Source organism: Paramormyrops kingsleyae, chromosome 22, assembly GCF_048594095.1.
Source record: "Paramormyrops kingsleyae isolate MSU_618 chromosome 22, PKINGS_0.4, whole genome shotgun sequence".
Classification (NCBI taxonomy): Eukaryota; Metazoa; Chordata; class Actinopteri; order Osteoglossiformes; family Mormyridae; genus Paramormyrops; species Paramormyrops kingsleyae.
The window spans coordinates 8505695-8530148 of NC_132818.1; the positions used below are offsets into that span (position 1 = coordinate 8505695).

Sequence of the window (24454 nt, forward strand, 5' to 3'; positions counted from 1 at the left end):
TATGCCGTTATTCACTGTATGCACTTTAAAGAAATATAAAGCTTTATAGCTACCATTGCTGCTACTAATAGTGGTTGTCGCTGTAACATTACAATCATTATGGTAACTGACCCAGAAACATATTTTGTCTTAATGAATGCACTACTTGACCTGCAGGTGGCAGCATGGCACTAAGACTGAGGAGGTATCTGTAGCCTTGGGTGCAAATACCCACCCAGGACCCTAAGTGCTTAAACAATTACAGCTTCCACCTTGCAAGCAGGGGGCTGTATCACGAAGCAGGATTTCTTGCTTAGCCGCATTTAAGGCAGTTTGGGGTTAATATAAGTGAACGAAGATAGAGTATTTAAACTGGGGAACTTTAAATCCGATGTTATCCGGCTATGCACGAAATCCGGCTTCGTGATACGACGCCCGCTTTAGGTAAACATGACACACATCTCCTAAAAAAATAGGCTGAGCTACATGACTGTCTTTGGCTGTTGATGTTGAGCTAATTGAGCCGTGTTTCGTTCACTTGACACGTCCTCCTGCACCATCCTGTCTCATGCCGAGTTCTTATCTGCGGCTCAGAAACATGTTATTTATTTGCGTCTCTCGTCTACCTCATGTTCTCATCTTTCGGCAACACTCGCCGCACGACAGCAAGGTGCCGCTTGGCAGCGGTACAGCTCCACCAGATCAATGGCTGTCTCGCAGAACACATTTCAGAATAAAACGGCGCCGGCGCTGGATTACCCTTCCCCCCGGAAAACTAATGAGTTCCCCGCAGGAGTCTCTGTCCCCGCGGCGTCCATCTCCGCCGCAGACAGAAAGCGAGGCGAAAGGGTTCAGAGGCGTGCGTGTGAACAGGTATATACGACACACTCACAAAGGAAAAGTTATATGAGACTTTTCCGGAAGCCAGAAAATAGATTCGAGGTGTTGTTTTTTTCTATTTGGACACATTATGAATTTGGTTGTGCAACACTACGTTTCTATAGAGAAGTGGTGTTTCGGAACACAATTTTCTGAAACAGTCCACCACGAACAGCACTCGGGGGTATCTTATTTTCTCCTGTCTGAATGCATTCATCTTCATAATTACAGGGCTCTTCTGTAGATGGTTCCTGGCATTTTGTACTTAAATATGACTCTGGTGCTCTGCCGAGATATAAATAAATTTAAATTTCCTTCAGTCGCGAAGGCTAAACGTGTGCTACGTGCAGGAGCTGTCCTACCTCCCCAGCAAGGATGCTAAAAGAATATTAATGTGTCTGGATTGACGGAGGAGTCAGAATATTCAGTTGCAGTGAGAGGGAGCCACAGCTAAACTCTGAAACAGAATCTCCCCATATTATTTCACTGGGGTAATATCCTTGTTATTAGCCTTGATTTTGCTAATAAAGAGCTCATACAGTATATATTCAGTTCTAAAACTGCATGTGAAAACAGCGGGTTCGCTTCTGAAAGCTCTGCCTGAAGTCCCCCCCTCCTCACGGGCCAGAGTCTCTGCTGTTTCGCGGTCTAGTGCCGAAGAGGCGCAGTGGGCTGTGATTTGCTCCGCTGTCATTATCAAAGGAGCGTGTGCCACAATAAAAATCCAGTCTGCAAGGGCTTGTATTCATAATTAATATTCTTTCTCTACCTGATGATTGGAAAAGAAGTGCTGGAAACAATAGACTAAACCAGGGCTGCCAACTCATGCATCTGTTGTGACACTCAAGCTATCAGACTCTCACGCTCACGCAAGAAATCTTACGGCAAATCAATATTACTCTATTATAAACTTAAAATTAACCACATCGAAGGCGTTGGAACAGTCTGCAAAACCTACAGACTATTTACAAGGTAATAAAACTCTTACATACATGTGAATGAGTGTGCATGTGTGTGCAAACTTGTCTGGAACTGACAATCTCACGCCAGCCAGCTGACCAAAGTTGGCAATTCTCGAAACGTGAGGCAGGGAATATTTGCATTGTCAGGACTGCCGAGTAACCCTCAAAATACTTCTCAGTTCTCATCTTGAATGTTAAAGACGGTTTCTGTACCCGTTTTGTTCCTCGTGAAGCCTTGATCTATGTTTCGCTGTGAGAGTACTGACGTTTGGGTGCCTGGTGCAGTTTGCTCCTTCTCAGAATCTGTCTGGTGCAGATATTTGATGTGTGACCCTCATGCCAGTTGTGGTCATAGCAAGTGTCAGGGAAAGAGATTGTTCAAGTCAAAAGCATATGAGCATTAAGAACATGATAACAGTTGCCCGCATCCCTTTCATCTTCACGTGCATGGAATGCAATTTTCTGCTTTTGATGTTGGCTGTTTACTATAAATAGTATCACCTGCATCTTGGGCCTTGAATAGCTCCTTGTTCTGTGGCCATTTATAAACAGGCCTGCATTTTAGCGGTTATGGCTTTTCTGGCCTCTGAATATCTATTTGTTTGTGATTTAACTGCAACCCATATCCTCCTTACAGCCAAGATCTTTCCTCTCCACCTCAGTATATCTTCTTATGCAACTTCACGTATGCATCCATCATCCCAGATTCTAATCCAGGCTCATGGAATATTCCTGGATTTGTATTCTGTTCATTCGATAATCCTTATGGGGTATCTTTCGATTTATTTACCAAAGATTAGTGGAATCTGACACTGCAAACTGCAAAGCAGGCTCTCACTAAAAGAAATAAAAACAAAGTAGAATTTAGAGCTGTTCATATGCTTAAACTATACAATCAAAATCGCTAAAGTTAAATGCTTCACACTGAAATTTCTAACCAGCCACATCTTCATTTTGGACTCTTGTCTGTAAGTTTATTGAACTGATTTTCATCATTATATGGTATACAATGATTTTACTGATAAGAGCTGAAGTTAATGAAGTCTAAAAGCAATTGGTGTAACTGAGAAGGCAATAATTAATGCATATAATGTTAGCCTAGAGGTGTGTACCAAGGAAATGTGGAGTAGTGGTTCTGATCGCTCCAAGCCTCTCTGTTGCCATGGGAGTTTGGGCCACCTCAGCAACCTTTCTTTGTGTCTAAGCAAATAGCTCTTCATCTCTAGAGGGCTTTATGCAATTTAGCCCTTAAGTCTGCGTACTGTGTTAAGCAGTGCTTCTTCACAGAGAAGTGGCCAACTAACAGTGTCTCAGGTCTTGTTACTGACCAAAAATATAGATTTATGTTTTTTCTGAAATGGGGAGAATTGACGTTTCTGTGTCTTCAGATTTGTGAGCTGTGACTGAGTGTTTACATTATGCACATATACATTTTTGCAGATTTATTTCACTTTACGTAATATTTTTCAGGGACATTACCGGGAATTATTTGCCTGCATTGTTCCAGTTTGAATTTTCAGAAGCAGCTGAAGATACAATATCTTGTGTATTTGAAAACACAGTTTTGCCCTAGTGCATTTCATTGTGCTGCATGGGGGATTATTTACATTTTTATTATGATAACACTCATTATGCACAGTTTAAACTGAGTGAATCTGCACGGTCACACCAGCATCAGACAGTGTGCCATCTCGTTGACCTACTCAGTTCATTAGTTTGTGATGATTCAGAATCATTCCATGGCAATCACAAACATCAGGGTGCCACTGTCAGCATCTGTTCCTACTGTGTCTGTCATGTCCCTGTTTGGCCAGCAGATGTCACTAGCCATCCCATTTCTTCCTTATTTCCTACCCAGTTGGTTCATTGTTCACACCTGTCCCTCATGTAGTCCTCGTTACCAGATCAGAAGATACATGTGCCCTCCCTTGCCCTGTTCCTTTGTCAGTCATTGTAGATGTTATTGTTGCATGTTAGTCTCCTGCATGATGTTCTGTTGAGTCTTCCTGTGTTTCCCCACCTAGGTTGGGTCCCAACCTATGTTGTTCTTGTTTAACCCACATGCCTTTGTTTTGATCGTGATCATTTTGCTTTCTACTGTTATGTGTTTTTAACTTCCCTAAATAAGCCCCTTCATTTTCACGTCAGCCAATGGATCATTTCTCCCTTCCCGCCTCCTATCATGACAGCTACTGTTCGCCCGTTCTTGCCAAGCACGGCCATTGTTCACGCTTTTTGCCACATCGATGACGAGTCACATCCGTTTCCCATCTTCCTCACTCTTGATATTTGGTTGTTGGAATTAGTCACCGTGGTCTGTGTGCCTTGAAATGTATTGTGTATATAGTATTTACATTTGGTTTTCATTATTTCTCCATCACTGTGTGCAATTTCATTTTTCTCAGAATGACAGGAGATTAGTTGTGCCTCACTTCCCCCCTTGTGTCATGTATTTTAAGTGATACAGCCATCTGTAAGCCAGACTTTGAGTCATGCTGCAGGTTTTCTTCTTGTTTAATGCGATCTCAGGGCAATACATTTTCAGTGACGCTATATTCAATAGTCATTGTTGAAGTCTAACAAGAAACAATAATTTCTGTGAATGTTTAGGAAATATGTATCTATATAGAACGTGTAGAAAGGGGTTCACCCTGGACAGCACTCCAGTTGATCTTATTTCACACGTACACACATAACACACAGTCTAGAGGTGCTAAGTCACATGGCTGCCCTACTTTAGACTGTGGGAGGAAAGAAAGGCAATTTTAAGAAACCTTTATGACATGAGGAGAGCGTGCAAACTCAGAGGCGGGATTTGAACCTCCAGTTTGGGGTCACAGGGGGTGTAGAGCCTATGGGCTCAAAGCAGAGAACAACCCGGAATGGGACACCAACCCATCACAGGGCACACTTACACAAGCACACCTAGGGGCAATCTTGTGACTCCAATTAACCTCAGCATGTTTTTTGACTGGGGGGGGGGGGGCTGCAATACCCAGAGGAAACCCCACGATGACACAAACTCGACACACATGAAACCCTGGCAGAGACTCGAACCCTCATCCCAGAGGTGTGAGGGCTAACCACTGCAGCACCGTGCCCCCCCCCCCTTCATTTTGTAAATACTCGGTTAATGTTTTTGCCATGGCTGTTGGGTGTCATAGGCCGCTGAATGCCTGGCCTCTCCTTTGGCCAGCTCCTATCCATCACTGCTGTCTTTCTCCACCCCACCACTGTCACTGCATCACTGGGCACTCACACTGTGGCTTTGTCTGTAGGCTTCCTATGGGACTTCACAGATAAGGCAGTCAGCGCAGTGTCCTGCGTACAAAGTACAATATATTGCAAACCCTCCCTCCACCCTGCTTGGCCTTTTATTAATGTGTTGCATGAGTACAGAGACACCCGATATCATTCCGGGTGCCACACGTATGATGCATTTTAAAGCAGGTCTTCTTTTAGCCTCAAGATAAAGCATAAAAGCGACAGCATTTGCTATCCGGCACCATAAATGTTTATATCCAGATCCACAGTAAGTGATGGAGCTGTGGGGAAAATAACTTTTTTTTTCTACAGAGGACAAAATGTCTTTCAGGATAGTGCTTCCCACTACACAGACCTAAATGTACATACCAGAAGCATTTGCCACGCCAGCTAATGCAATCGCACTGCAATAGAGCAAGATTCACAGTCGACAGACAATACAATCAGGGCAATTTGGTTTTCAATTAAACACTTTAAATATACATCAATGTGCATGGCATGTATGAATGAGGGACAATCCATGCTCAGCTTGGGCGACACTGGAGGGGACTTTATTATGTACATAAGCACACATAATTACAGACAAGGGGAGGATCCAAATGGACAGGACTAGGGCAAAATAGCTAAGGTACAGCAACATTGAACTCAAACACTAACACCGGAACCTTCTACAACCTAATTGGTGGTCGAGCTAGCCAATCAGGCGAGGGCAGACACACGTATAGAGAGCTAACGAGGACCTAGCAGCAGCACTTTAGTTATGGCTGTTTTTAGTCATTTATAAACACATTCATAGCAAATAATGCATTCGTAAAACATTATAAACATGGCTATAAATATTGATAAAAAGGGCATAACATATTATAGTCGTGTTTATGATGCATTATGACTGCCTTATGGAGGTCTCATCTATAATACCCCATAAATACCATTATAATGCAGTACAAAGCATCCTTAATGCTTATACCTACCATTATAATGCATTATAAATGTGTTTATAAATAACTAAAAACAGGGCATTAAATCAAGTGTTAATGACCTAATTAAGACAGGTGTGGATGGTTAGCATATTAGGCTAAAAACAATGAGGTAATTACAGGATGGCCAGCGACCTCTGCTGGCCAAATGGAAACATGGCGGACTAACAGAGCAGGCCCTGACACTATTTTGTGGAGGTTATAACGTGGACATGAAGTCAGAATTTCTGAGGACTAATCAATGTTCAATGTCGTGATTTGGTACTTGCTGTGTTTCTGTGATATTCAGCAGTTCTGACCTATCATTAACAATGAGAGCACACTATTTGCCCGGGGATGTTTAGGGCTCAGCCTTCAGAGAGTTAAGACAAACCCTACACATATCATGAAATTACCAAAGGGTACATGTGTCAGACTGCTCTAAATCAGTGTTCTATATATGTAAAACAATGCAAGGCATAGAGTCTCGTACTACGTAGTACCATGTAGGGCATGGTAGGGTGCCCAGCAGATGAAGAACGCTCATTTACCCCAAACTTGCGGCACATAACAGTCCTCAAACTGTAGCCATCTAACTTCAGAGTTTATTTCACTTTTTATTACAGTCTTCAACAAAGAAACAACACAAAAATGCTTCATGAGTCCCATTAAGTCCCAGTAAGAGATGTTTCCTGTATCCAACCGTGAAGCTATGGGCAAGCAAAAGCTATTAATGGGCAATAAATTAATTCAGTGTTCTTAGGCATAACAGTAAAGTCCTTTCCTGGGATGAGCTCGTTGCCGATGGTGACTGAGGGCTTAGGGTACAGCAACAGTTAGAGGCAGCATGTTGTGGAGGAGCTCTCTTGAAGACCTGGACTGCTGCGTGTTGTCGGGTGCCAGCTGCAGACAGAGACTGCCGTCCGCTGCCCCCACAGCAGGGTGAATGCGGAGCCCCCGGGTTCCCCTCCTGGTGCGCCGCACAGCCGTCGCCAGCCGCCTCCGGAATGTCTTGCTGAGCGCCACGTACAGGAAGGGGTTGACACAGCTGTTGGCGTAGCCCAGGCTAATAGCTACGTGGTAGGCATACAGGAAGGCACGTCCGGGCCTCTGCACACCCAGATGGGCCAACTGCAGGGCATGGTAGGGTGCCCAGCAGATGAAGAACGCCAGGCAGACAGCAATGGCCGTCCGGGTCACCTTACGCGTCCGTGCCCGCAGGCTCAACACGGGCAACGGCACTACAGCCGAAGACAGGCTACGGAGGATGCGCGAAAAGGCCACGCTGATGATCGCCAAGGGCAGGGCGAAGGCTAGAATGAATTGGTACAGGGTGAACCAGTAGGTATCTCTGGCTGGGTCGGGCAGCAGCAGAGCGCAACCCACTGAGCCATCCTGCAGGGGCATGAGGCCCGCATACAGCCACACGGGGGCGACAGTGAGCGGAGACACGAACCACACAAGGCCCACAGCGGAGGCGGCAAGGCGCGGTGTGCGGACGCGGCTGAAGCGAATGGGGTGCACGGTGGCCAGGTAGCGATCCAGGGTCATGACGGTGAGGATGTAGGTGCTGACGATCTGGCTGTTGGAATCCAGCGCGCTGATGACCGTACACATAGTCGCGCCAAAGAGCCATGAGCCGTTGCCAAGGAGTTGGTGGATGAGGAAAGGCATGCCAAGCAGAAATAGTAAATCCACAACAGACAGGCTGAAGATGAAGATATCTGGCACGGTCTGCCAGACACAGAACTTGGTGTTCTTCAAGATGGTGTAGATCACAGTGCAGTTCCCGGTTATGCCCAGGAAACAGATGACCGCGAAAATGCTTGGTAACAGGATGTTGTGATTGGCCGCTTGATATTCTACAGGTGAGAAGAGAAAGCGAAAATAAAGCAACTGTAACCCTGAGCAATTTGAAATATACTGGGTTGCTTTCATCCGAGCAACCCGACTTTTCTATGAAATGCCATCACGAAATACAAGATTGTTCCTCTAAAAACAAACGGTGCTGTTCATCACTGTGGTGCTGAATAAGGAAATTTTTAAAACAACGAAAAGTAAATATCAAATTAAATACATTTAATTCCTGATATATTTGTCGTACAACTGAGGTTTGTTTTAGAACATATTGGGCGATTTTTTTTTGTTGTATTGTTTATTCTACGAAATGTCAACTGAGTAATTGTCACCGTACTATTATCATAATGAACTTGCTTATCTGACGAGTGTCTCCAAATTCAAACATTCTTTGACTTGTTTTTCAAGCGCACGGACTACATGACACCCAGACTCTTTGGGCGCCCCAATTATTATATGCTCTCTGTCACAATATAAAACACCTACCTTCCAGATTTCCAGTTGAATTATACAAAGAAACCAACGAGTTGTCACACGACATTTTCTTTCAGATATGGTTATTTGCCAAGCAAAAATGGCCGGGAAAAAGAGTTACATCTCAGAGCTGCAATTTCGAAAAAAATAAAAACAACAGGGATCTAGCAGCTAACGCTAAATCTAAATAATATGGTTCATCGTACTCTGGTAAATGCTGTTCTTCTGTTGGCTCCTACAATTTTCAAATCCGTTTTCAAAACACTTATAGTAAAAGTATTTTCAAAGAGACATCAATATGGTGCGGAGAGCTGCTGCTGTGGTAATGGTCTGCATGAAGGTTCATGCTCAGCTGTATGCTTCAGAAAAGGCGTCACTAGGCACGCGGGGTGGACACTCACCCGCAAAGCCAAGCGCTGCAGCATCGCATTTACATGAATTCCATTTCATTTTATACATTATTTTCTGCAAACGTTCTTTGTCTGGAACTTGATATAAGCAGGTACCCGGTAACATTTTACATTTACATTACATTTTACATTTTTAAAAGTAATATTGTTTCTAAAAGGACCGGAGTGGTATTTTCTTGAACTTTTCCAAGCACATGGGCCTACGATCTGAGAAATTCATGAACAAAGTTTATCAAAATTTTTGTTTTAAAAAATTGTGATTTACGGGGTATCCCGGTTGCCTCGTAACTCCCGTGTCTCGGGTTAGAAACGCATTTTCGTACTGGTTGTGCTGAGTTTGCACCCCCCACACTGTCCCTGGACGTACAATTACTGTAGGTTAATTAGCAAATCTTAATTGCTAATATAATATGTAGCACGGCGTGCTACGATAGAATTGGTTCCCAGGTGTATCGTTGCATATCCCTCACGAAAATAAAATAATTAAGCTTTAGAAGAAGGGTGGATTGTCCATCCATCCATCCATTTTCTGTGGATTGCTAGTTAAACTATTCGCTTTTTACAGGAATACCACAAGATGTCGCACATTTCACGGTTTTACCAAAAATGTTATGTCCACGTGGTATTTTATATACTGGACAGTTCTTGCAGCTGATTAGAGCACGGAAAAGTCACTATGTCGTGGTTTATTACCTAAGATAGTTATTCTGGTATGCTATAAGTATAGGCTATGTAAAGAAAGAGGAAATCTAATTTTGCCAAAATGAGTTATATATAAATATGTATGAGCTATATATAAGTATGTATAAATATTTTCCTGGTTTATTACTGGATAGAAAAGCACAATGTTAAGCCAGATAAAATGTCTTAGTGTATTCGTCATTAAATAATTTCTCATTACAAGCAAAGTTTCTGAACTATGCGAAATGATGAGAGAGATATCGCGAGCTTTGTCAGCGCAGCGCGAGGCCGTAAGGAGCACGCGACATCTGGGCGGAAGCGGAAATAATGTGGGATTTTTTTAAAGAAAAAAAAACATTAAGACATTTAGCTAGCTAGTTAGCAAGAGTACATATAACAACTGGAAACGTTTAGTGTCAACGGTAGATCCGAAAACCAAAATCCTGAGGAGGGCTGAGTTAAGCCAGTAGGCAGAAGGGTGAGTTTTTCTTCATTTTAGCTGACCGAGGCACAGAAGAGGGAAAAATGGGTTTTTCTGTGCGTGACGCGTACGGGGCCTGTCTGTTTGCCCTTTTTCGATGCGACCAAGTTACCAACAAAAGGATTAGTATCGCCGAAGTGGGGCGCTTGTCTTATGAAAGCACTGTCTAATGTTTCTTACGGTTTAACGCGTTAATTATACGCGAATTACTAAGACATGGTGCATAATCAGGTAGTCCACTGGGTGGGTTATTTCTGGATGTTTGGGGGTAGCTCTTCATGATGTCGACGCGTACGTTTTTAGCTGGCTCGCTTTATAAGGTAACTGATTATAAAAATAAGGCTCTTTGTACGAGCCTATTGAGTCCTTTGAAAACTGGCGAAATTGGTAGATTAGGGTATTCTTGAGCGTGTTCAGCTGTAAAGGTTTTTTTCTAGAACAGTCCAGAAAGGAGTAACTTTTAAATCAAAGATGCTATTAATATCTGCATATAGTTACTTATCTGCTGGGCGGCTGTTTTTTAATCACCATTGTAAACTATATTTATTAGTTTGTAGTTGTTCTTTGTTGACGTTTATGGCGTGGCGACGATACTGGGCAGTTAACATTTTTTGTTAGTAAATATACCGAACTGTTGGACCCATCAAATGCTTAAAGTTTGTAGAGGACTTGTATGACATGCAACCCTAGCAAATGTTTGTCGATACATGTACTTCTGAATGTGTTTGGGAGTCTCATGTGGCTTGTAGGTTTTGCATCCTTTCCGTGTTGCTATGCCTCCGAGTACCGCCGATTATGCGTAATAAGGCGAAAAGGTTCGTGTCAGTTCGGTTTTCCTTTGTGTGGCAAGTGACACTTTATACATGCTTTTTAGTATGGAATAGTATTTTGACACGCACAATTGACTGTAACCCCAATAGCTAACTATTAAGCACCTAAAAAATGTGCATGAAACTAAACGGTTCGGACGCGGATGCATTTAGATATTTAATGAAACAAATCTGATTATTTGAATGCATTGACAAGGCTGCAGTTCTGCAACAATTGTACAGTGTATAAAGTATTGTCGAAATTTTAGTACTGATTAGTCTCTGCTTTGTTCACATTACAATGTTAGGAAGTAACATGCATCAGATTTTATCCTGATGATTGAGGACTGTCTCTTTATATTTGACAACGGTACCAAATGCTCTACGGTCATTGGATCGCAGCCATCGCAGGAATAGTAATGGTTGTTTGCGATTAAGCACGTTCCTATTGGTCGATATTTCGCTCCCTCGGTCCGATTGGCTGTTTTGTGGTAAAGGACGGTGGTAGTTGGCCATGCGGAATGTCAGCCGAATGGTTTCCTTCCTCTATTGAGGACTCTTTGCGTTTTAATACCAGTCGCAGCTCAGGGTGGGGTTCTATCTAACACTTGTATATCAGGGTTAAATATAGTTTTTCCATATATAGTGTATTTGCGAGCGTAGCGCAGTTACTAGGCCAGTGATTATTAACGCATATTTCCTTTTCCAGGTAAATTGGCGCGGCCTTTTATGTTAAGGACCATCGGGTCACAGACCGGAGGAGAGAGACGTGGGGAGACCAAGCCACGGGATTTGAACTTGTGATTGATTTCAATAAAAAGCGTTTGGCAGCACCTGCCAGTAAGGAGTGAACCGCTAGAAATCGCGGAAATCCTTTGCTTGTACCCTGAACTGTACATAAAGAAGTACCGGATCCTGCACTATGGAAGCCATTGCCAAATACGACTTTAAAGCCACTGCAGACGACGAATTAAGTTTCAAACGTGGAGAAGTCCTTAAGGTAATTTTTTTCTTTTGTCGCAGTAATAATAAATGTTTATAATATACGATGCTTGGTTTATAGGCTTATTCATGACAAAATTGTAACTACAACTTAAATCGCTTTAAAATACTTTTATCTCGTTCTGTCTTCTTCAGGCTACATTGTTCCAGTATTTTAATTGCAACTTTTTATAATTTCCGCAGAGAATTGTTGCTAAATTTTCCATTTAGAAACGCACTTTCTAGTCTATACAACTAGGTGTTTAGTGAGTTTTTTTAATAATATATACTTTTTTATGAACTTCTGATTGGATATCACATTTGTTTATTAAACAGCTTGCGTTTTGTGCATTACAGCTTTAGGAAACAAATTAAAATTGATTTTAAATGAAATGGTCAACTCTTTCTTGTTTTAACTAGTAAATGTGTCGGTTGAAACCCAGTTGGGGGCAATGGATGGATAATAAGAGCATCTATTTTGGGGCATCTGTGATCCTAGAACATGCCTGGATGACCTGTAAGTTACAGTCTGACCCAATGAGCCATGTTTTTACTGCAAGTCAGTTACAAGGAAATGTTTGTTGTAGGTTTTCAAGGAAAAGTTCGGCGATCTTATCAGCACATATCAAGTGCACAAGTCGTTTCCTCTTGTAGGACTACAGCTTAAGGTTTTTACTATGTCTTCACTCTGGTTTGGCACTTTTTCATAGATTGCATAAAACTTTCTTTAGAATTGTCAGTGACTAAGCGTGCTTTGAAAAAATGGCAGCCGATAGACACAAGAAATTAAACCTCTTCAGTGCAGGAATGGAGAAATAAAAAAACAAATGGCTGATGTCACAGGAAGTGGATTTTTTTGGTCCGTATTGGCTTCCTGTGTTGACAGGGACTTGCTGCTCTCTCCCAGGACGGTGTTGGTGTTTATTTTCTACTTTGCTTACAATATGCTCTCTGAACACTAGATTTGAGTGGGTCAGTTAACGCATGAAAAATGGAGGATTCGTTTTAGAACTATCTTTTGTCTAATTTAGGTGTTTTACTGGGACATCCAGGCTATTTTTTCTCTCTCCCCCTTTTTCTTGCTGACTTGTGGTTGTGTGTCTTCCTCTGAGCCTTGACCTGTATGGGATTTTGTGGTATCAAAGTGGATTTTTTGTTAACGCAAGTGCTATAATCATCCTAATCATCTTTGGCCTGCCTCTTTAATATGAAAATATATAATACAAATAACATTTCTTTATATGGAATGCCCCCCACCAAATTTTTTTTTTAATTGCCTAATATTTAAAGAGGTTGCTGGGCAACTGTACTTTGCATCTAGTGTGCGTGCGTGCACGTGCGTGCATATGGTAATGTTACCCCATGTCAGTTGTTGCCATAAGACTTTGGTAAAGCAGTCTGTTTGATAGTGGTGATAGTGGTTGACCCCTAGACCTTCAGATGACCTGCTGAAATGTATGAATTTGCAGTCAGTCTCTCCTGTGATTTGCAGCAGGTGCCCTCCTGCCTGACCCATATAGTTGTAGTTGATCACCTTTTGACCTGCAGGGGGTGGTGACCACATGCAGAGCCCCCTGGGTTTTGAACAAGTCACCCACACCTTTTAGCCAGTTCCTGCCCTCTAGCTGCTGCTCTCAATGCTGTCTTCACAGCTGAGAACTCGGGAACTGCGAGCAGGACGCTCCTCTCTGCGGCAGATTTCACTGTGTAGCTGCAGTTTGAGCTTGTGGCGCGGAAATTCTCCGGAGTGGAAGAGGGTTCCACGGCGTGCCCGTGTGCCGTGAGGGCTTCGCCCGTGCCATCCCACATGTGCTCTCGTCCTTTATGCCTCTCGGGATATTTTCAGCTCGCGCCACATGCTGAAGCCTAGTTTTCTGTGTGACGTGCTCCTCTTTTTAAGGGAAATCGGCGTCAGAGTGTCTACCAGAGAAGCAGCTTTTCACATAATGACTGTAAGACCTTGTTTTCTTCCCCTCCTCCTCTTTTTCAGGTTTCACTGATTTTTACTTGTAGCTGAATGTCAAGCCGCCAGGTTTACATTCTCTCTGGGTAGCGGATCTCAGGTCTCCCCCCCCCCCCCCCCCCCCCCCCAGCAAACAGTCCTAGTGACTCAGAAAACGTGTTTTTTTTTTGCTTTTTGTTTTCTCTTTGCTGTCTTGCCCAGGGAGAAGGTAGAATGACACTATGAGTCACATAGCAGTTCACGCAGCTGCAGGTTTGCAGGTTGTTTTGATGTTTCTTTTTTTTTGCAAAGTTGGTTTGTAGTTTGTGTGCAGACACACACACACACACACACACACACACACACACACACACATATATGCACCGGAAACCTGCTGCATGGCAGAACCCAGCTATCCTGAGAGCAGCCGCCTTCTGGCCTTCAGAACGTGGACCTGCCAGTCTCTGTTCCTTTTGCTTAACTTGTTGCTTTCTAGGGCACCTGCCTCTATTGTTTTTCCTCAGTCCCCCCTCAGCCCAGGCCTGGTGAAACGCACTGGGCTGTTGGCAGGCCGCTGTTTTTTCTGGGTTTATCGGACGCTGAGAGTCTAGCGGGCACTTGGGTTTATTTAGACGTGGCCCAGAGCTCCTGCTGAAAGGACGCCGGGCTGCTCCAAGGTTCCGAGGACGGGGTGATTGTGTCCTAATGAAGCTGCAAGGGCAGACTGCCCTGGGGACAGCTGGGGAGTTCGACCTCAAAGCCCCTTACAGTGCGAAGGTGTGCTGGGCTGAGTTGGGCCTGGCTCATGGGTCCAGTTTGCTCTTCTCTAAGCCGTGTGTCACATTTCAGGAAGAGGCCATGAGTCGTAATGGGTTGTTGAAACTTCCGCTTGTAACCGCAGGTCTGGCAGCCTCGGAGGGCCTCTCATGGGTCCCTGGGGGGATTTCATGAGCAGGGGGTGACTTTCTGACCAACGTTCTTTCTGATTGTTGTCTCATCTATCGTCTGGTATTTTCCTCCTGGAAAACTTCCTTTTTTTTAAAAAATTTGCCTGGATGGATTCATTGTGTGAGAATCATTCACCCCGAAGTTCTACCAGCATGTTCTAGTTTCTATTTTTATCTTTGATCCTGCTCTTGCTTGATTTTGGGGGGGGGGGTCTGTTTCACCAGCCTGGTGGAAGGAAGCGTGTTGTCGGTGTTCAAAGGGACGTTTCCCGCCTGCAGCGGTGGCGATGGAGCAGGCCTGCTCTGTCAGCCCCCCTCTGCCGATGTCTGGCTGCACAACTGTGGCGACATGCAGACCTCCGAATGCATCTGAACAGACCCTAATGTGTCTTTTAAAGAATCCCTTGTTTCTGTAGTTGGTTAAAGTTTTCTGGTAACTAGCGTTAACTCGTGTGTATCTGTGTCTGGTTGTACTGCTTGTTGCCATCTTGGATTTTGCTGGCACCCTACTTACTGAGAGGCTCCCTCAGTCTTGTTTATCTAATCATCACACGTCGGCGGGTCGAGAAGGGAGGCGCCATCTGCATGTACGCGCCAGCGGTGGCGAGCTGTTCACCGGGATGTTTGAGGCGGTAAACAGACGTGGCTGATGAAGCCGATTGCAAAGGCAGCCATCTTAACAGGCGGCCGAATGTGCTTAAGAGAGATGTGGATGTCTGTAGGGATGTGAATCTGCTGACTGGGCCATCTGTCCTTACAACACCCACCAGCCCCAGAGCGGCATCTCCAGAGCACTGGTCTGAAACGGCAGCGGTAGGCAGCATATAAAGATCTCGATGTTGGTGCGTGTCCCACAGGACCTCGATGTGTCCCACGTGAAGCTTTCGAGGGAAGGGATGGGGGAATACGAGGGACCCTGCACAGCCGTGACCTTGCACACGAGTGGAGGACTGTCCCCTGGTGGAAGAGTGGGGGTCGCGTGTCAGCCCTGGCATCAGCCACATCCGCCATCCTCGCTTTGATCTTCACCACAGCCGCATCGTCTTGCTTCTTGCCGTCTCGCTTCACTGCTGCGGCCTCTCCGTGTGGTGGTCAGGTTTTTTTTTCTTTTTTCTTTTCACTGCTGAATTTTGGGACAGTTAAACGTGGCGAAAAAGCTCTTTCAAACGCGTTGTATGGCTTTGGAGCTCAGGGGCGGGTTCCCCTGTACCGGGCCGCTTTCGGATCCTGTGTAGCTCTCGCCCGCCAGCCGTGTGTCTGTTTGGGCCCAAGTGCGGTTTATCGCCTTGATCATGACGCGTGTGTCTGTGTGTATCGGTGTCTGGTTCCCGCTTATCAGGCTGCCACAGACCCAGCTGAGCATGGTCAGCACATGTGTGTGTAAGCTGGGAATGAACGTTTTTACATTTGCGCGTGTGAATGCGACGGTGCGTTGCGTAATTCTGGCTTCCACCCAACTGCTCCCGGAAGATTCTAGAAATATTCAGAAGTCCCGTGTGTAAGCTTGTCTAAATGTGGGTCACGTGCCTTTGAGCACCTGTGGCCTGTGCGTTGTGAAGGCCTCGAACGGCCGGACCCGTATCTGAGTTTCCCTGCTGAGCCTCAGGACCTGCTGACTTGGCGTTTTCACCAGCTCCACTGGCTCGGTAAGGCAGTGCCTGATTGGCCCCGCCCTGGTCAAGGACCGCGCGCCTCTGGCTTCCACGGTGAGGCTGGCGTCGCTTTCAGACCATTAGGGATTAGTTTCATGTCTCTTACACTTTGCTCGTTGATGGTAATATTTGCACGTCTGCCAGCCACAGCCTGCTGTGCAATAAACATCATCTGGATGAGTTGCGCGTCTGTGCATGGCCTGCCGCAGTTACGCGTCTGTGCATGGCCTGCCGCAGTTACGCGTCTGTGCATGGCCTGCCGCAGTTACGCGTCTGTGCATGGCCTGCCGCAGTTACGCGTCTGTGCATGGCCTGCCGCAGTTACGCGTCTGTGCATGGCCTGCCGCAGTTACGCGTCTGTGCAAGGCCTGCCGCAGTTACGCGTCTGTGCAAGGCCTGCCGCAGTTACGCGTCTGTGCAAGGCCTGCCGCAGTTACGCGTCTGTGCAAGGCCTGCCGCAGTTACGCGTCTGTGCAAGGCCTGCCGCAGTTACGCGTCTGTGCACGGCCTGCCGCAGTTACGCGTCTTGGTGGCATGCGCTGGGTGACAGGTTGGTGTGCTCCACATGCAGGGCACCGGTGCTGGTGTAAATGAGTGGCTGCTTTCGTGTGCATGTCTGTGGCATGTGCGCATTCAGCTGTGCATGTGTGCGCTGTGAGCTGAGCTGTTAGTGCAGCCAGATGCAGTCTCTCTCGGCAGACGCCATTGTGGGTTATAGCCAAAAGATAAATTGGGCCAACTGTGCTTCTAGTCTGCTTTATTGACAGCCATGCTTACAGTGTGAGATGTCTCTCTCTGTCTGTGGTGGGGTGGTTCCCTCACTCTGGCTGGTGGCTGCATCCTCAGAGCCCCGCAGAGCATCATGTTGCCAGGTAAACCCGACGAGCAACGTCTGATGCCACGGATCAGGAGTCTATCAAGGCTAACAGTAACCACGTCTTTGCGCTTTTCTCACCTCATCTCTTCCCGCCATTAATACCTGCTTCCTCGGTGTTGACACGCTCGCCTGCGTGGGCTCCTCCTGTTTGATTCCCCCCCCCCCCCCCCAAACTTTCCCTCCGAACTCCAAAGCTTAAGTGGAGCAAACCCAAGATCTGCCGCCTCCCCCAACCAGATCACTCTGTTCACGCGATCAGGTAGGATTTCGAGCATCACCTCCCTCGTTCAGCCTTCTAGCCCATCCTACGCAACCTGTGGATGTTAAGTGATGAAGCTGAATGGGGACGCCGGCTATTAAGGAGCTTGTGTTTCCTCGGGCCTGCTCTTGTACCCTAGAGTGGGGTCACTGATCTTTGCCAGGTGTGGCTGTTGAAGCAGTGAGTGCTGCTTTGTTTTTTCCCACGAGCGCATGCCGATCTACACCATTAATCTGCCTCTAAGGTGTTTTCGCTGCGGTGAGCAACGGGCCTCCTCCTTGCCGCATCTGACAGCACCGTGAAGTACGAGGCGACTGCACGGAGGGGGTCATCTGTATGGTGTATGATCGGGGGCAGGCCGGGCCCTCGTGCTCCTCTCTCTTCCTGTCCACCCACTCCCGTTTCCCTGCTGGTGGGGCAGAGCAGTTGCAGTTTGAGTCAGCCCTCTGCATGCACCCTCTGCATGCATCCTCTGCGGTTCTGCCACTCCGCATTGGAGTGGCCGTGTGCCGACTCCGTACTCCCTAGCAGTCAGGCCGTACAGCAAAACAAGCGTCATTATCTCTAAGTGGCTGCTTCTGCAACAGAGACGTTTGTGAAACCTGGCAGCCTGCTGCTGTCCCGCCTGGGACCCGCTCGTCCTCATTTTGTTTAATTTAGCACCTTTTGGCTGCCCCCCACCCCATTTTGGGGTCCCCTGTGAAATACCCATGCAGGTGATGTGACCCTGGTACCACTGCGTCCACCGCACTGCCTGCTGGAGCACTTTCTCCGCTCGATCCTGTGGCTGCTGCTTTTCAGCTCCTCCTTTGTGAACTTTTTCCTGCCTTTTGTGACGCGTGTCAGTGGGCTTCAGCCAGAAGAACGCAGCTCGTCCCGTACAGGCCACGGGGTGACAGTGCGGGCTCACGTCCAGGCCCTGCATCCCAGGTCCTGGATCCATGTGCATGACTGGAGAAGCAGAAGCCTTTGTGTTACATGGTGTTTTCCTGTGTAAATGCTGCCTCAAGGGTCAGTTTGTTGAGAGAAATTTGTCTCGCTGTGAAACACCACCAGGTGGTGTGATGGTTCTGGACCGAAGATCCCCTGGCCGGGCTCGGCCTGTGTCCATGCGCCATGGTGGTGAGACCCCGCCCGAAAGCCCTGCTGTGCCGTAGCTGATTAGCCAATCGGCTGCCGCTGACATCACTCTGATTCAGGATATGACAGCTGCCATTCAACTGCGTCTCTGACAGGCTGACGTGTCGTTTTGTTGTCTCTCTCTCCCTCATGGCTGCCAGAGCTCCTGGACTGGCCTCTGTGCCGCTGTAATGCAACAGATCTGCTGCAAGAAAACCGCTTTGTCTGTCTGGGTTTTCCTCTGTCGGTGATGTACACTGCCCCACAATACATTTCGGATCTGCTATTTGCATATTCAGCCCCCCGATCCCTTTGGTCGTCCTCACAACAGCTCTTCCCAGTCCTCCACTAAACCGAAGGCTTCCTCTCTAGCTGCTCCCAGACTTAGTCTCTCATCATCTTAATATTAGATGCGTTTAAAAACCACCTTTTTTCTCTTGCTTTGAAAGCACTTTGAGGTTCCCATGTGGTTTTTGTCAAGTCCACTATTTTTACTTTTAATTGTTTTAGTAACACTTTTAATTACCCTCTTTTAAAAAAAAAAAAAAAAAAAAAAATCTGTTCCTTATTGTATTACATTTCCTTGAATGTTTGTTCTCATTTTTACTTTATTTCTTGTATGCACGTATGTATGAATGTGGGACAGTTAATTACTTCTCTCTAGACTGGAGAACACTTTGGGTCTGGTCCTGTTTGTACAGCACATTTAAAAATGAATGATTTAACTTGACACCGCAGAGTGAGTGTCGCTAGAATTGGCCTCCCATGTTCCACGCTGTGCTTACGGGCCACTATGGGATCACGGGTATCATCGGTGACCTATAAGCTCTTGTTCCGGCATGTTCTAAAGTGCTCAGTTAAGTGCTTGGGTTTGGACTAAGTACCCCTTGTTTTCTAACAATAGCCCAACTGAACGTTTCATGCCCGCAAATTTGCACATGTGCATGACGGAGTCGTGTCACTGGAGAGCGATAACATCCCTGGTCACGGTGTGGCTCCTTTGAATTGCCAGTAAAACAATTATTCAGACTGGAGGGGGGGGGGCACTGTGACCGTATTCAAATCCAGTCGGTACAGATTACACGGCCTGGGGAAGATGTGCTCGGCTTTTAAGCTTGTCGCTTTTATTTTTTAAGAAAAAAAACCCTCTAAATGTTTCTGGTTGACTTAGGGGCTCCTCTCTGACCAGCTTTCTGGAAGTCGAAAGTGCTGATCTGCTGATGCCAGCGTTTTTCACTGATGCTGGTTCACTGACGCACTGCAAGTTAAACCCTGTGTGTTTGTTTTAAAAGATCTATCTGCAGCACTCTAAGCCTTTATTCGAACCGAAAGTCTTCCAGACCCGGTGTACATGTGCAGAAGCCTTTTCTAACCTTTGCTGGTCAGCTGATGTCATAGCCACCGCTGGCGTTCAGCGGCCTGGGCGTGGTGCCGGACGTCCACACGCTGAGCTCAGTGCTGGCTGCTTTGCTGCGGCATCCGACCCCAACCCTGCCTTTGCTCTGTGTCCTGGGCAGGTTCTCAATGAGGAGTGCGACCAGAACTGGTACAAGGCCGAGCTCAACGGCAAAGACGGCTTCATACCCAAGAACTACATTGAAATGAAAGCACATCCGTGAGTACAGCTTGGATGTTGCACATGTGTCACATGTGTGTGTGCATGAGTACGTGTGTGTGCATGTGTTGGAGGCCTTTTAGCAAACTTACCCAAAGTGCAGTTTTCTCTTGTACTCACTCAGTTAGTGTCTGTGCATGTATCCGCTACATGTGCCCTGGCTGACTGCTGTACAGGCTCCTCCTCTGCTTCCCAGCTACAGTAATGGTTCATCCCAATATGCACTTTTTGGAGACATTTTGGGGGCCTCACCCTGACGATGTCTGAGCTGTGCAGCAGAGGGAAGGAGGTCTGCCCACAGGGTCCGCCATCATCTTTTGAACAGTAATTGGCCTGTCCGCTATCTTTCCCGTCTCCTCCCACCTCCCCTCACGTCTCCTCTCACACCTCCCGTCTCCTCCTGCGCCTCCTGTCTCCCCCACGCGCCTCCTCTCGCGCCTCCCATCTCCCCACGTGCCTCCTCTCTCGTCTCCTCTCGCGCCTCCCATCTCCACCCCACGCCTCCTCTCACACCTCCTGTCTCCTTCTGCGCCTCCTGTCTCCCCCTCGCGCCTTCCATCTCCCCCACGTGCCTTCTCTCTCGTCTCCCCCGCACCTCCCATCTCCACCCCACGCCTCCTCTCACACCTCCCGCCTCCCCCTGTGCCTCCTCACACCCCGTGCCTCCTCACACCTCCCATGGTCTCCCCACCACGTCCCCCCCCGCACCTCCGTGCACGTTCCCCCGTCTGCCCCAGGTATCATCAGGAGCTGCGCTGGGCACGCTTCTATCAGCAGCTGTAGTATCGGATGACTGTCATAAAAGAAGCTGCATTCATCCGTTACGGAATCCAGCCACACTGCTGGGACGTCTGCCCGGAGTTGACACACAGCCCTGTTTAGATGATGTTACAACGTCAAGGGAGTCGGTCCTTCGTAGGTCTCCTCCTCTCACGGCCTCCTGACTTATCGATTTTCATCACGATGTCATCAGGCTCAACCAGGATGTTCACACGCAGCCTGCAGGGTCACCTGCCTTTCTGGGGACGCGGAGAAGCTGGTGCCGACCCAGCCGGGGAATTCTCTCTCGCTGTGCCAGGGCCTCTCCTCCTCCTGGGCTACCTGCTGTTCAGCCTCCCTGTGTGACTCCTGTAACACTCCGGCCCGCTGTCACACCAGGAAGTGCCACCACGGCGCCTCCGCCAGGATTAAAATCTTTCATTTCACTGTCGCTCTCCAGCCCTATGCAAAGGAGCGGAGCGGCGTCTCTGCGTCGTCCTCTTGGGGCAGCGGGCCGGCGTGCATCCCCCGGGGGACGCGGCAGGGTAGCCCGGATAAGGGGGAGGAGCTTGTACAGAGTCAGTGATGAGCGATGGCACCTTGGAGCTGCATGAGTCCCCATTTGATGGACGCCTGTTCTGTCACAGGTGGTTTTTCGGGAAGATCCCGCGGGCCAAAGCAGAGGAGATACTGAACAAACAGAGGCACGATGGGGCTTTCCTCATCCGCGAGAGCGAGAGCGCCCCCGGCGACTTCAGCCTGTCTGTCAAGTGAGTGCTTGGTTCATGCGTGCACATTCTCTCCTGCCCTGGCTCATGTGGTCATGTGGGGGCGTGATGATGCCATAGGTCTGGGAGGCTTGCACAGTGCTTCCCCCTGGTGGCTTCTTTGGGCACCTGCTCTCATCCCTGTAATTGCTTTTTTTATTACTGTTACATTATTTTTTTTACTGAGCACAGTTCATATAATTGTATTTTTTCTAGTATTCCTAGTTCTAAAATAAAAACCGTGGGGGACTTAATTGCCATATCTATACTACTTCTGTAATAATTTAGAACTTATCAAGGTTTGACTTCTGATCTTGACAAATCAAGCCACAAGTCACATGACTGCCATCCAGTCACCCACTCTAATAGCAAGCTGTACGCCATCTGTAGGTTTGGGAATGACGTCCAGCACTTCAAGGTCCTGCGGGATGGAGCTGGAAAGTACTTCCTGTGGGTAGTCAAGTTCAACTCTCTCAACGAGCTGGTGGACTATCACCGGTCCACGTCTGTGTCACGGAACCAGCAGATCTTCCTGCGGGACATCGAGCAGGTTCCTCAGGTGAGGCAGTCTCCCCCCCACCCTTCCAGCACAGCTAGGCCACCATAGACTTAGAGCACAGGGGCAACTTGGTCATCAGTCCGCACCCTTGCATTTCCTGAGTGCCTGTTCTCTTGCATCTTCATTGGTTGGTTGGTGGGTGTTGTGGATGCCATGGTGTCCCCAAACGGTTCGGGCGATTTTAATTAGCTGGCGCTGCCAAAAGGGGGCGCTGTAGAGCACTGGCAAATACAGGCTCGTGGCGTGCCGCTCCTGCTCCTTAGCATGTCCTCCCCCCCCTCCCCCCGCAGAATCCAACGTATGTGCAGGCGCTGTTTGACTTCGACCCTCAGGAGGATGGCGAGCTGGGCTTCCGGCGTGGAGATTTCATCCAGGTTTTGGACAACTCCGACCCCAACTGGTGGAAGGGGGCGTGCCACAGCCTCACTGGCATGTTCCCCCGCAACTACGTCACCCCTGTCAACCGGAACATGTAAAAGAAATAAAGCCCGCTCCCCAACCCCAGCCTCTCCCACCCTCCCTTTCCAAGTGCCCCGCTCCCCAGTTCCTGCCCACAATCCCTCCCTCACTCTCACCCCATCCCACCCCCTCTTCTGAAGAGACCCAACACAACGGTAGAGCCTGGAACTGAGAACAGAAAGGAAACAAAGAACGAGTGAGAATGGGTCCTGTGTGACCCGGCTGTGCCGTTTGAGAGAAGCTGCCTGAGAATGTTTGCCAGCCCGGCAAACACCGCGCTCACCGGTGAACTGTCGATAACAATAAAACATTTAAATGATATTAAAAAAGAATGCATAAATGGAGACAGAGAAACTCGCATAGTGCACCGAAATCGTAACTTAAAATGGTTTCTCTTAATTTATCTCTAAACCGCTTCTGCTTTTCCTCCCCCATTTTGTTCCTTTTTTTTTTCTTTCGCGCATGTTTTAATCACCTTCAGGAAATTCCAGTAAATTCTAACGCTGTGTTAAAAGATTAAAATGCAATTAAGATACAGTTTTGAATGACAGCTGAATTGTGCCGTGTAGAGCAAGGGGGTGTGGGGATTTAACATTGGCCTTCTGCTCTGTAAAGAAAATACATAGAGAGATTCCTTTTTTTTTTTTAAGAATATATAAATATATATATATTTGTATGTGTATGTCTTTCACCCGCCCCCCCCGTCTCCCCTGAATATGTAAATTATGTTCACCCACGATAGTCTGGAAAAGACCTCTTAGGCCTTGAATATGACTAATTGTCGGTGTGATTGTTCTGGATTATCTGACAGCCTTCAGATACCGTGGAGTAATTAATGATCGGCCTGATCTGTTCCATCTTGGGACCCCTCCGCCCCAGTGCACCCAGAGCCATCAGCCCAGTTTATCCAGTGTATTGATGGCAGCCGGAGCCGCAGACCGACCAGCCGAACGCCGTTACGGGCGCCGATGTTCGTGATGCTGTCGTGCTACCCGGCCCTTCTGGAAGCTTCTGCGCTCCCTCTGAGACACGGCGCCACGCACCCCACCCGCCTCCGGATAGTGCCTTTCCCACTTCTGCCATTTCGGCGCCGTCGCCCCTCTCCGGTATCGGGTCGGTCAGGAGTCCCAGCGGTGCGGAACACTGTGCGTAAGCATCCTGCCCTGTGCCCCCCCCCCCGAAAAGTCCTCCTGTTGCCATCCAAGAACACTTTTTATTTAATTTGTTTTCTGCCTTCACTTACTGTTAGGATACTTTTTTTTTTTTTTTTTTTTTTTTGCACTTTTGTTTAGTTTTTGTTTTCCTATTAATAAAGATGATTCCAAAACCAATTGTGGGTTTTGTGTGCAAAGATTGAGTGGATTTGGGAAGCGTATGTCAGTCCATGGATCAGCAACTTTTTTTTTTTTTCTTCTTTTAAACTGAAGGGAACAAGAGCTATTGCCGTGTTGATCTGTGCCCTTCCTTTAGCGCTTGTCTGTAGGCGGAGTGCTTGAGAGAAAAGCAAAGCGCTAACATTTTCCTGGTGTTCAAGACTGTAGTGTTTCTATCCTGCAAATTCCAGCCTCCTCCCCTTCCTCCCAGTAGAGCTCGGTCTATCTCTGGAGCGTCTTCATCCAGGTTAAAGGTCTCCAGGCAGCCATGAGGGATAATGGCTCTTCATTCGGGTTACATGCAGAGGATACATTTCCTTGTGCCTTATGTGCTGTGGTGTGTCGACTGGGACAACGATACATATGAAATGGAATGAACTGATGTCAATTACT

At 47.2% G+C, this 24454-nt stretch overlaps 2 protein-coding genes across 3 annotated transcripts; one reads left to right on the forward strand and one right to left on the reverse strand.

The window, feature by feature from the left end:
- Positions 1 to 6843: 6843 nt before the first annotated feature.
- On the reverse strand, positions 6844 to 8506 carry mchr1b (melanin-concentrating hormone receptor 1b). Its single transcript, XM_023793736.1, has 2 exons — positions 8384 to 8506; positions 6844 to 7902 (listed from the first exon to the last, which is right to left on the reverse strand). Exons 1-2 carry the CDS (start codon positions 8436 to 8438, stop codon positions 6860 to 6862), a joined length of 1098 nt encoding a protein of 365 aa, XP_023649504.1. The 5' UTR covers positions 8439 to 8506; the 3' UTR covers positions 6844 to 6859.
- A 1268-nt stretch (positions 8507 to 9774) lies between these two features.
- Positions 9775 to 23340, forward strand: grb2b (growth factor receptor-bound protein 2b). 2 transcript variants are annotated; one of them, XM_023793253.2, is made up of 6 exons: positions 9775 to 9940; positions 11462 to 11752; positions 20047 to 20144; positions 21551 to 21673; positions 22061 to 22229; positions 22520 to 23340. In XM_023793253.2, the coding sequence occupies exons 2-6, from the start codon at positions 11675 to 11677 to the stop codon at positions 22703 to 22705; spliced, it is 654 nt and encodes a 217-aa protein (XP_023649021.1). In that variant the 5' UTR covers positions 9775 to 9940; positions 11462 to 11674; the 3' UTR covers positions 22706 to 23340. The 2 variants fall into 2 exon arrangements, with proteins under 2 accessions (XP_023649021.1, XP_023649030.1); XM_023793262.2 differs by lacking the exon at positions 9775 to 9940 and adding an exon at positions 11245 to 11341.
- Positions 23341 to 24454: the final 1114 nt, after the last annotated feature.

Excerpts from the sequence above, each read along its gene's own strand:
- mchr1b (XM_023793736.1), bottom strand. The coding sequence starts at position 8,438 with ATGTCGTGTGACAACTCGTTGGTTTCTTTGTATAATTCAACTGGAAAT. Across the intron at positions 7,903-8,383 it reads TTCAACTGGAAATCTGGAAG|AATATCAAGCGGCCAATCAC; the intron begins GTAGGTGTTTTA and ends TCTCACCTGTAG.
- grb2b (XM_023793253.2), top strand. The coding sequence starts at position 11,675 with ATGGAAGCCATTGCCAAATACGACTTTAAAGCCACTGCAGACGACGAA. Across the intron at positions 21,674-22,060 it reads GACTTCAGCCTGTCTGTCAA|GTTTGGGAATGACGTCCAGC; the intron begins GTGAGTGCTTGG and ends CGCCATCTGTAG. Across the intron at positions 22,230-22,519 it reads ACATCGAGCAGGTTCCTCAG|AATCCAACGTATGTGCAGGC; the intron begins GTGAGGCAGTCT and ends CTCCCCCCGCAG.